We start from the raw sequence: 12828 nt of genomic DNA on the forward strand, positions 1-12828 counted from the left end.
ATTAGTTTTTTTTTTTTTTTTTTTTGGTCCATGGATGTTTTCATTTATGATAATCTTTATCTATATAGCGTTACTGATTCTCCAGCTGAAAATATCAGAAGCTGCCCATTAAGAGCATGTGCTGTTCATTTCTCTATCTGTCCAAACCCTCTCCTCTATCTGTTCAACCCGAGTCTCTCTCTCTCACTCCATCTCTCACATCTGATTTCATTCTGGCTGAAGGGAAGGAAATGGAGTGGGTGGGGTTAAAGCAGTGAGGTCATAGACGGGAGGCACAGGTTGGGTTGGAGGTTCAGGTTTTTCTCTCTGTTCTTGAGGGGAGATTGCGCAGGACTCAAGAATCCAATATCAACAGCGGACACAGTTCATCCACCTAACCATCCATCACCAAACACAGCATCATTTACACCAGGAGAGAGAGAGCTGCGCGCTGATATTGGAATTTAAAGGTGACTCTTTCCTCATTGGGACACAGTGATCCTGCGTCTGATGGTGTTCAGGTTAAATTCCTGTGATCAGATTGAACTCGTACCTCACTTGGGGCTGGATTCATAAAACATTCTTAAGAATAAAATAATTTCTTCTTATTTTCTAACTTAAAGACATGAAATGAAATCAAAATGGATATTCATTCAAATACATGTCACAGTAGGGAAGAACATATTTGAGAACTACTTCTATGAATATCTCACCTTTGAGGAGTATGTGTGTCCATCCGAGCCGCACACTGAGTTGGAGTGAACTACAGGACATGGCCTACATTTCCCATGATTCATAGCTCCCATCCAACGCTTATGGGGAAGATTTCCGTTCCTGGGTTTAACACTAAAGTAAGGAAGAGAGAGAATGAGTGGGAAGTGTCACAAATGAAGGCATATATTTGTTTATTTTGATATCAGAACACAGATTCAATCCTCAGAAGAGTTTCCAATAGAAAAATGTGTTATTTAGTGACTGATTTGGATTTCTATATAATTTATGTAATGTATGCCATGAAAATTCATCAATTATTATTTTTTTTTTGTAATTATATACAGTACGACACATTTAATGATTTAATACACGGCCAAATGAAACATTTATCTACAGTTTATAACTGTAAAAAAAGAATTATGTTTACACAATCTAATATGTGTGCGTGTATGTATATATATATATATATACATACACACACACACATATACATACACAGTTCATACAGTAAGTGGGCCTATAATTACATAATTATTAAAGACAGATTAAAAAATAAATATATAAAAACATTTAAAATAGAAATATAAAGGAATATTTAAAAAAAGTGTATTTTTTGCATTCTAGTAAATTAAATCCTTTGTTAAATGTTTTTGTTTTTATCCCTCTATTAAATGTGTCCTTGTATCACTTTAGATTTTGTATTGTGCTACTAAATATTTTAAACTAGGTGCACATGTGCTCCTTGGGAAAAAAGTAAGTGTCAAGCCCTGACTAGCATGCCAAGTTAGCTCTGATGATCTGCAGTCTTGTGCCAACAACCCAATCGAGATTTGACAGATATTACTAACCGCTAGCGGTCGAATCCGAGGATAATCGGATTTTATGAGGAGATCAAATCTTACACAGCACTGGCTGATCAAATATCACACACATATTACGACATGACAAAAGATGTCTAAAATGTCACTCCTGTTCACAGTCAAAATGCCAATATCTCATATAAAGCGTGAAGTCTGATCATCTGAAGGAGATAAACAAATATGATCACTGTCTGTATCTTACAGGTGACAGAAGCACTTTAAAGGAACACACCAACTTTTTGGGACTTTAGCTTATTCACCGTATCCCCCAGAGTTAGATAAGTCCATACATAACTTTTTCATCTCTGTGCATGCCGTAACTCTGTCTGACGCACCCACCGCTAGCCTAGCTTAGCACAAAGACGGGAGGTAAACGGCTCCAGCTAGCATACTGCTCCCAATAAGAGACAAAATAACGCCAACATTTTCCTATTTACATGTTGTGATTTGTATGCTAGCTGGAGCCGCTTACCTCCAGTATCTGTGCTAAGCTAGGCTAGCGGTGGATGCGTCAGAGATGAGAAGGGTATGTATGGACTTATTTAACTCTGGGGGATACGGTGAATAAGCTAAAGTCCCAAAAAGTCGGCGTGTTCCTTTAACAGATAAGTGACAATATCAGAGATTTGATAAACGGGTATGTTTGTTTGTGGTTAGCTTTTACACTACCGTTTTGATTTTAAAAGAAGCCTCTTATGCTCACCAAAGCCTCATTTATTTGATTAAAAAAAAATACAGTAAAAAGTAATATCATGGAAATGGTATTACAATTTAAAATAACTGTTTTCTGTTATAATATATTTTAAAATGTAATTTAATCCTGTGATTCAACGCTGAATTTTCAGCATCATTACCACAGCCTTCAGTGTTGCATGATCCTTCAGAAATCATTCTAATATGCTGATTTGTAGATCAAGAAACATTTCAAATCAAATCAAATCATCTTATATTGTCACACCACCATAACACAGAAGTGTAGTGGTGGGACGAAGTCTTTGGTACTGTACATACTCCAGACAGTGCACTTTAGTTTCAGTTTAGTTAAGATGTATAGAAGTGTTAGAAGTGTATGATGTGTCTAGTCCAGAGAACTGCTGTGTTGATGGTTATGGGGCTTTTGGTATTGATGGGCCATTAGCTAAGTAAGTGTTCAGAAGTCTAATGGCCTGTGGGAAGAAACGGTCTCTTAGCCGGCTGGTGCGGGACCGTCTGCCTGTCCAAGGCTGGGGTGGCTGGAGTCACTGATGATCCTCCACACTTTCCTTGTTCTGGAGGGAGGGAAGCTCGCCTCTAACAATGTCTGTCCGGATGCTCTTTAAGTGGCTGAACCTCTTCACTGGTGTGCTGTTGATGGTGATCGGGGTGTGTCCTGTATGTTCCTGGAATCCACTACTAACACTTTGGTCCTTTTTACATCGAGTGAGAGATTGTTCTCCTGGCACCAATGAGTCGGGGCGTTCACCTCCTCCTTGTAGGCCGTCTCATCGAGGGAGAGGTTGTTCTCCTGGCACCAATGAGTCGGGGCGTTCACCTCCTCCTTGTAGGTCGCCTCATCGAGGGAGAGGTTGTTCTCCTGGCACCAATGAGTCGGGGCGTTCACCTCCTCCTTGTAGGTCGCCTCATCGAGGGAGAGGTTGTTCTCCTGGCACCAATGAGTCGGGGCGTTCACCTCCTCCTTGTAGGTCGCCTCATCGAGGGAGAGGTTGTTCTCCTGGCACCAATGAGTCGGGGCGTTCACCTCCTCCTTGTAGGCCATCTCATCGAGGGAGAGGTTGTTCTCCTGGCACCAATGAGTCGGGGCGTTCACCTCCTCCTTGTAGGCCGTCTCATTGAGGAAGAGGTTGTTCTCCTGGCACCAATGAGTCGGGGCGTTCACTTCCTCCTTGTAGGACGTCTCATTGTCGCCGGTGATCAGTCCTACTACAGTCGTATCATCAGCGAATGTGAAGATGGTATTAGAGCTGTGTGTGTCCATGCAGTCCCTGCGGAACTCCAGTGTTGAGGGTCATTGGGGAGGAGCTCTTGTTACCCATTCTGACTACTTGGCATCTGCCTGACAGAAAATTCAGTATCCAGATGCAGAGAGAACTGTTCAGGCCCAGAGCCTAGAGTTTGCTGTCAAGCTTGGAGGGCACTATGGTGTTGAATGCTGAACTGTAGTCTACAAAAGCATTCTCACATATGTGCTCCTTTTTTCTAGGTGAGAGAGAGCAGTGTGTAATGTATAACATTATCAGTAGAGCGATTGCCACGGTATGCAAACTGCAGTGTGTCCAGTTTGGCAGGCAGCACAGATCAGAACAGGTGTAGTTTCTGATCAGCCTTTTGAAGCATTTACTAATAATAGGGGTTAGAGCAATAGGGCGCCAGTCATTTAAGCATGTGATTTTAGTTTGTTTGGGTACAGGCACGATGAAGGTCGTTTTAAAGCATGTGGGCACCACAGATAAGAAGAGGACGAGATTGAAAATGTCTGTAAAAACATCCACTAACTGGTGCTCGAATGCTTTGAGTATGCGACTCGGAATGCTGTCTGGATGGAAGGATCAGGTTACATCCGCTAAAGAGACTGTGAAAGAACTAATCGGGAGAACTTCTTCTGACGGTGGTGTTATGTCCTTCGAACTGAGTGTAGAAATTATTTAGCTTGTCCGTCTTCACAGAGTTTTTATTCCCTTTAAACTGATATTGTTGATCCCCTGCCACATGCTTCTAGTATTGTTACAGTCAAACCGTCTTTCCACCATCAAAATATTACACTTCTTTAAAAATCTTTCTTTTCTATTTTTCTATTTTATTCATTATATATAAAGGATAACCAGGGTTGTCTCATGTCACCTTGAAGGGATTTATGTTCTGCTAATAACCAGCTGACTGTACATTTTCTCACTTATTACACGACTGCCTACAAACCAAATAAGCAGACATGAAATATTGATTTGAGTTTAAATTATTTTATTATGTGAGGAGAAAGAGAGTATGCATTGATATGATTTTAAACTAGCACAGCTATTTAGGAAATCATTTGAAGGGGACAATGGCCAATGTAGTGTCTACAGTTTAGCATCATTATACAAAAATATTGGCCGAATGCTGCGGGTGACCAATCACAGTCGTGTCCTCCAGAGAGCTGTGTAATAAGCTGAACTCGCTCCCAGTCCTTCTGAACCCATCCGCCAAATTCACAAACATTATTGACTGATCATGAGGAGAATTTGTCTCTGGTCACTATGAAGTGCTTATCTTCAGCCAACGCTTTTAAAGTCTACGTACTAAACTGCTGGATAATGGAGTGAGATATAGTATAATGGAGTATATTACAGCACATTATTGTGCATTACATTATCTGTAATTTACACTTCATTGCATTATATTGAAGTATATTTGCAAGTGGAAATTACACTGTTGTGCTGGATCTGTTCTCAAATCAGTCTTACTGCAGTCTAAATACAGTCTATTCATACAACCAGCATGAGTCACTTCTTCATAATTACACTTCAATTAAAACCTCATCACTAATGGTTAAAACTCGTGTTACGCATAATGCTACATGTCAGGCCCAGCATGGGCTCAATAATTATTATTATTATTAGGCTATTTTTATTATTATTCGCATCACCGCATAACCGAGGCGATGCGATGATAATAAAAGATGTTAGATTAGCTTTCTCCTTAAAGCTTACTCAAAAAACAAATTGTTTAACACGAAATACTTCTCTTCTAATTTTTTTTCACCACATATGGACCACAAGAGAAATATTAAGAAAATAAGTTAAGAGTTCTAACGTTATCAGAACATGTTGAAGTATACTCAGCTCTCCTTTTCTCAATATGTGCCGTTAATCAAAGATTATAGATATACAAAGAAGGTGCACTCCTATTACTTATGAATGGGAGAAACTGTAAGGGAGCATACTAGATATTAGAACAGAGCCGAGGCCTGTATGGAAACTGCAGAGTTTTTTTATTTTTCAGTTAATTTGATAATGCTTTAACACTACAAATATCAGCTTCTTTTAACACTTTGTCCTCAACAATTAGTGTAGAAACAGTGAAAAAAGTGTGCAGATTCCATGTGGGTCTACGTATAATTTATTAACGTGTTATTTTATTGTGCATAATCTAGCAGAGCTCTTCATGCATTATGTACCGCAGTGTTTTTAGGTGTAAATTAATGATCAGAAGCGGCAGCTACACCTCATGTGCTGGTCATTAATGATAGATTGACCAATGCAGCGATAATTCCTAAGGAAAGCATTATCACCCGCTCGCAGTGCGCTTGGCTTTCTAATCGGATCAGCATGTTGTTATTTCTCAGGGAGATGTGATATTTGCCTTGCCAGCATGCTCTTTGTGTTTGCATATATAAGAGGGCGTTAGTAATTTAGCTTCGTAAACTCTTGGACCAGATCTAATGGCCATTACACAATTAATATTTGTTTGACCAAACATAAAGAGGGCAGAGTCAAGAGGCCGGAATGACATTCCATCAGTGTTCCGCTGTCACTATGACAACGACTCACAACAGGCACCAATAGAATGTTAATGTGACCCTGGAGAAGTGGAGCAGCTTCCCGAGTGTAAATACCTCAGAGGCCGATTAAACACATGGACACATGCTCATTTATCTAGTGCTTAAAACTCATTTGTAATCATGGTTATGGAATAATTGGTCAAGAATTAGGCTACTAGTGAGAAACACTTTGAGCTTCCAAGGGTTCAGGGTTTGACTAGTCAGTTTGTTCTGGTAAAAGATGCATCAACTGCACCAAACAGCTGTTCAGCAGGGGTTTCAAGCTAGGGTCCAGGGGGAAATTAGTCTAAAAACTGTGTATAAAAAATAAAAATAAAATAAAAATAAAAAATGATTAAAATAAATAATAACAAAAAATGGTACACTTCACAATAAGGTTCCATTTGATAACATTAGTTACCATGAACTAACAATTCTTAAGTATTTATTAGTCTTAGTTAATTTTATAATACATTATTAAAATCAAAAGTTGTATCTTGTATCAGTAGCATTAACAAAGATTAATGAACTAAATATTTTCCATATAATATATTTTTACATTTTTTGTATCATTTTAGTTTTTCACTGTATAAATTAGGTATTTATACATGAAAATATGTGGCTGCCTTATATTTCCTTATATTAGGATGAGGTCCCTCACATGAGGATGATCATATTTAGGGGTTTGTAGCATCTAAAATATTTTAAACCCTTAACCTAGCAACCACCCAAAACACCTCAGCAACTACCTAGCAACCACTCCATAAGGCATATATAACTATATTGTCAAACTGAATAACCTTTAAACTAGTTAAAATTTGTCTTGACAAATGTTTATTTTCTAGTTGATTAAACAATCTGTCCCATTCTACCTCCCTCCATCTCAGCACCCACACCTGTCTTACCTGTGCTGTGCTGGTTTGTGATTGGTGCAGATGGCCGTCTGGAAGTCGTGGCTCACACACACTTTGTGAGGAGGGCAGTGAACCTTCAGACAGGGGTCTTTAGTGCTGTCCAGCCCTGAAAGACAGAGAAAGACTTCATTTAATATAATAAAACGAAATCTTTCTGCCAGCCTTTATCTCATCTGATATCTGATCTGTGTTTATGTCTCTCTCAAACACACACGCACACACTCTCTCATCTTTTATATTCATGTTCTTTTGTTTCGGTTTTTCCTCTCCAGGAAAGAAAAACAGAGTAGATTCAGTCAGATGGCATGAAGGGAAGCGAGAGAATCTGATGGAGGAGAGGAGAGCTTTACTCTGGCAAACACACAGGAGAAACAATGCAGCAGCCTTCTGGCAAATGTTTTATCATCTCACACACACACACACTCACTGCGCTGACTTTGAGCAATAGCTCAGTGTAAACACTTCCTGACAAATGGAGGACGAGAAGAAACACTGTCTCGCGCTCTGCCATCTTTTCCTCTTTCGCACAGGTAATGTAGTTCCTCCAGCAGGAAGTAGGAGGATGAGGAGGAATAGTGCGTGTGCGGAGATCATTACGAGAACTCGTGAGACATTCATCTCAGTCAGGAAACATACACACGTTTCTCAGCCATCTATTACAGAGCAAATTCAATTTTCATTTTATCAGACATACACAACTATTATAAACATACAGTATAGCGCTGCTGCTGCGTGTGTGTGTGTGTGTGGCACTGAATCACACAGGTGGGTTTAACAGAAGTCAAACACTCCATCACTCCCTCTGACCTTCACATGTCTATGTGTGTGTTCATCGGGGAAGTTTGATGCCAACCTGCTGTTCATCTGGAGCGCAGCCATGCCAACTGGCCTTCAATACAGCACAGCACACACACACACACACACACAGAGTCGATTTACAGCTCTTATCACTCCTGCTAACGGAATAAATACCTCATAATTAAAAGGTTAGTTCTCCCTTATGTTGTGTTAAACCTGTGTGACTTTCTTCATGTAGTAGTGTGGGATCTCCCCTGCATTTGGTTATCCTTTTATGGGAACATTGGGTCGGAATATGATGATTCTGGCTTGATTTATTTATTTATTTATTTTATTGGACAACACGTCTCTGTCCTTTCATTGTACCACTGAACCTGTGTTCCTTTTGTATTTCCTTGGGTGCAAATCCCAGGGTCATTGTTTGAATCTAACCATACAAAAAGTATCGCTCTGGTCACATTCACAAAAAGATGTTACAGTGATACAGCAAAACATTGATATAACAAAACAATGATGTATTGAAATGACAAAACCACTATATGATGACACAATGAAACAATGATACGGATGGTTAGTATGCGCCAACGGCAGGACACTCTGTATATTCAAAAGATCAGCTCCAATTTGAAGCTTGTGACATATAAACATGTATATCAACCCGATCACTTATTCAGCGTTCATGTAAACACTACGTTCAGATTTATCAATTGGAATGACATTCAAAAAACAAAAGGTGTCCATGCAAATGTAGTTAATGATAAATCCAACAATACAATGAAACAATGGAACATTGTCACAACGAAACAATTAAACAATAATACAAAACAATAATAAAACACAATGAATACAATGTGATACACAGTGATACAATGAAAGCAGACAGTGACCAGGGGCTGCAGTCAAGATTAGAAAAAGCATCATAACACCCATCTTTATGACCCATGCTCTTTATTACAGGTCTTTTGAAGTCATATGATAGTTTTGTGTGAGTAACAGACCAATATTTAAAGGAGTCATGACCTGTAATTTTCACTTTTCCACGAGAAAAAATTTATGTTATGATTGCCTAACGATTATACACTGGCCGGGAAGCCGATATTTAAAAGTGAAGCGCTTGTTTACCCCTGGGTTCGTCAACCAGCCCACGTGCACGCGCACTCAAATACGTGATGTTAATTTCTGCGCCGACTTGACGTCAAGTCGGCGCAGGATATACCATATATGGACACCGCAGACCTATGCTGCAGGAAGCCCGCCCTGCCCCTCTCCCCCTCATATTCAGTCGAGCGCCGCCATTACTGAATTCTGATTCGAAGTACGCACTCGACCGTGAAAGATGCAGAAACGTTCACAACTTGCGCCATGATGTCATTTTGGAATGATATGCTGAAGCGTTACCTGCGGTGTCAACCCCCCTCCTTCCTGCCACCAATCAACGTGCCCCTCATTTGCATTATTACAATGACCATCCACGACAGCCAAAATATCGCATCAGATCTCGCGAGACAACAATGCCTTCAGAAATAAGGGTCAGAGGAGCTTTTTTTTCCACTTTTTTTCCACTTTTCTTTTTTAGAAGGGCCTGAAAGACTATAATAGAGCGTGGGTATCCAAGGTAATACTAGGTTATGACTCCTTTAACATATTATTTACTGAAAATGGGGTCAATAAGTCAAACGGACAGTTAGAACCAACAATGTTTGACATAATTTACGTCCAACCTTGTCCAGTAGCATATTTGAATATGCAAATGAGAAAAGGGAGCAATTTACAGTGATTAATGATTTAAAGTTCAGCCTGTTCCTCACAGAGAGCATGACTCCAGAAGACTTGAATATAGTGCACACAGTGAGTCATATAAACTACTTTCATGATGCTTCACTTTCTCCGCATGGAAAAGAACAATCCAGTTGTTGTACAGATACACACGCATAATTCTTACACACATCAAGTTTGACCTGTAATACCTAATACCTCCATCTTCCTCAATGTCTTCCACTCTCAGTATTTAGTGAGGGAGGGAGTGTGTGTGTTTAGAGATGTACATGCCTTATTGATGGAGTTCAAGCCTCTCTCAACCCTGTGACAGATGGAATGATTTGATATTTTCCTGCAAATGGGATTCAGCCGGTGAGGGCGATGAGAGATGGAAGGAAACAAGAGATGAGGCGCTGGGAGCGTGTCAGAGGGGAAGTGAGGACACGCTTTAGCAGCGGACACACACACACACAAACACATAGATTGCGTGATGTCTTTCACAGCATACAGTGATTGGATTCTGTCTGAAGGACATTTCGCTTTCACGTTTTAGTTTTTGCATAACTGAGTGTGTGTGTGTGTGTGTAGTTAGCAGGAGGTTTAATGAGGTGAATCTCACAGAAACATGTCCTGATCGAATTTGACCTCGTTCAAAATAAAATAAATAATAAAATAATATATTCGCGTAAAGAAAACGAAGGGACCGTTTATATTTTATTTGGATTTATATACATTTATATCTTCATTTTATGTTATACACATGTACATTTCCTTTATTAAAAAAAAGTATAAAATTGAATAAAACTATATAATTTCCTAAAAATAAATATAATTTCGTATCGTCACCATTCCTCTATGTATGTGTGTGAAATGACTTTTGTTTTGATATCCTTTTGTCTTCTATTGCCTGTGTTTAGTTCCTATGTCTTTAGTTCCTGTTTCCCTTGTCTCCATTGCTGTCTTATTAGTTTCCATAGTTATCCTGGTTTATCTCAATGTCAACTAATCGCCAAAACACCTGGGGCACGTTCAAGTTCAAAACGGTGTGCAACGTTTTGCTACGGTTTCCGGGTTGAACGTCATGTTTCCTGGAAACGGTGTGCACCGGGGTTTGAGATACGTTTTCTCTTGTTTGGTGGGTGTGTCAGAACTGCAGTCCAATCAGCAGCAACATGTATATAAAGCACGCGGTATTAAAGTGAACTCGCACAATGGGTTCAAGGAAAGTAATTTACAAATGTGTTCGATGCAGCTCGGTATACGCAACAACAGACATGTTTGTCGTAAGTTTTATTGTAAAATATAGGATATCAACATAATGATGTAGTTGTTTATATTTTTAGCTTCATTGCCAGTGTATGACATTTGGTATAGAAATAAACAATGGTAATTAAGTGCTTTTCCTAAAAATGAGAAAGAAAATACAGGGTATTAAAACAGTATGAACTACAAATAAAGTCAGTATGTGAGGCTAAATAGATGTGTTTAGTCTGAATTAGGTAAGATGTGTGTTTCCATTTCAGTTTCAGCAATCCCTTCACTCGATTGGGATGTTCTCTTTTGTTCTGGGCAGCAAGTGCAGTAACTGTAACATCGGGCATATTTTGTAGTATTAAACACATATTTACACCGACTTCATCAGGCTCTGAAAATTCTTCACAAAGAACACAAAGAATGGCCTTCTCAGCTGCCATAGTTGCAACTCTTGCGTCATCAGAACAGTGTGTTCAACGCATCACCGTTTCGGTTTAAAAAACGTTGTGCAACGTTTTGTCGGGGCTGAACGCAGCCCTGTCCTTAATTTTGTTATGATTGATTCCACTGGAGGCAAGATGTAGCGAACCCAAGTGCAACTTTAATTATCAAACATAAAACAAAGGCTGGAAACTGGAAACTCAAAACAAGAACAAAAACCTGAACAAGAAACGTTCACAACTAGAAACATTCAATACTAGACAAAGACACAGGGCAAACATGAGGGCTTAAATACACAAGACTAACGACTAGACAAGGGACACCTGTGAACAATGAAACAATGACAACATGACACATCAGACAAGGGAACACATGGCCGGATCACATGACTTGAACGAGGGATCACATGACATACATGAAACAGGAACAAGGAACACAACCCACAACGTGACAAATTTAGCCTATTGTCATCTTTTGTATTTATACCCTCAGTCTTCATCTGTTCTTTGTCTTGTGTTGAAGTTTCATGCAGGTGTTTTATGTATGGTTCCTGGTGTTTATTAAATGTTATTTCATCGTTCATCTGCGTCAAGCATCTTTGTCTGGATTATCAAATCAAGCCAGCGCATGACACACACACACACACACACACACACACACACACACACACACACACACACACACACACACACACACACGATACAAAATAGCATTAAAAAGGAGTATTGATCTAGTGAGGTGAGCGGACATGTAAGGTGAGTAAATGTACAGGTACACATGTACAGCATAGTGATGCATTTCTCTTGTTACAACAGTGTACTCTTTCATTTTGGTCAGTCTTTTTTTTTATATATCACAACGGAAAACAGGCCATTCATATTCAGAGACGAACTCCAAACACCCTCACTGCAGGGTAAGAACGTGTGTGTCGAAGAGGGAATGAAAATAAGAAAGTGTGATAGATCCCGACTGATAAATGTGAGATGAGAGCGAGAGAGAGGGAGGAAGGGGGATATTTACCTCTTCACACTTTTCAATTCCAGGCCTGAATGAACAAATTCAGTTCCTGTTTAACCAAGCAGTCAATCCTAATCGACAAACAGCGCACGATGTACACTCTTCAGCCATGTTTAAAATGAAATACTGCACAATATATACTGTATTCTGAGCACTGTTTACTAAAAATAGCATGTGCAACTACGCGTGTTTAATTCAGTAGGTGGCAGTTAATCATCCTCAAATACCGTTATTTTGCATTTCTAACTCACCATTATTCTGCATTTTAAAACAAATTTGTGTAAGAAAAGTAACAATTTTGGCATACACATCAAACGAGTGACATATAAGAACGACATATTTACAAATTTGTGATTGGTATTATCAATATTTCATTGCTCGACTTGACCATAATTGATGAACTGCTTTAAAGCAGAATTTCTATTTGTCTCATATTTGATGAAGTTTGCATACTGATTCTATTATTCTCCTATCTATTATGTGAAGCTGCTTTGAAACATTCTGTATTGTATAAAGCACTGTAGAATTAAAGGTGACTTGACGTTGCATTGTGGGATAAAGTCTCTCAACAGGATGTGCA

The 12828-nt window shown here is 39.2% G+C and overlaps 1 protein-coding gene across 1 annotated transcript in view; it reads right to left on the reverse strand.

Moving 5' to 3' along the window:
- spock1 (SPARC (osteonectin), cwcv and kazal like domains proteoglycan 1) overlaps nt 1–12828 on the reverse strand; it is a 242627-nt gene that overhangs the window by 39583 nt on the left and 190216 nt on the right. Inside the window, exons 4-5 of the mRNA XM_084133115.1 lie at nt 6972–7086; nt 693–825 (exon numbers count right to left, since the gene is read on the reverse strand). Coding sequence (XP_083989241.1) covers nt 693–825; nt 6972–7086 — 248 coding nt within the window. The remainder of the gene's footprint in view (nt 1–692; nt 826–6971; nt 7087–12828) is intronic.

This window comes from Abramis brama (genome assembly GCF_963993115.1).
Source record: "Abramis brama genome assembly, chromosome: 13".
In the NCBI taxonomy this organism is placed as follows: Eukaryota; Metazoa; Chordata; class Actinopteri; order Cypriniformes; family Leuciscidae; genus Abramis; species Abramis brama.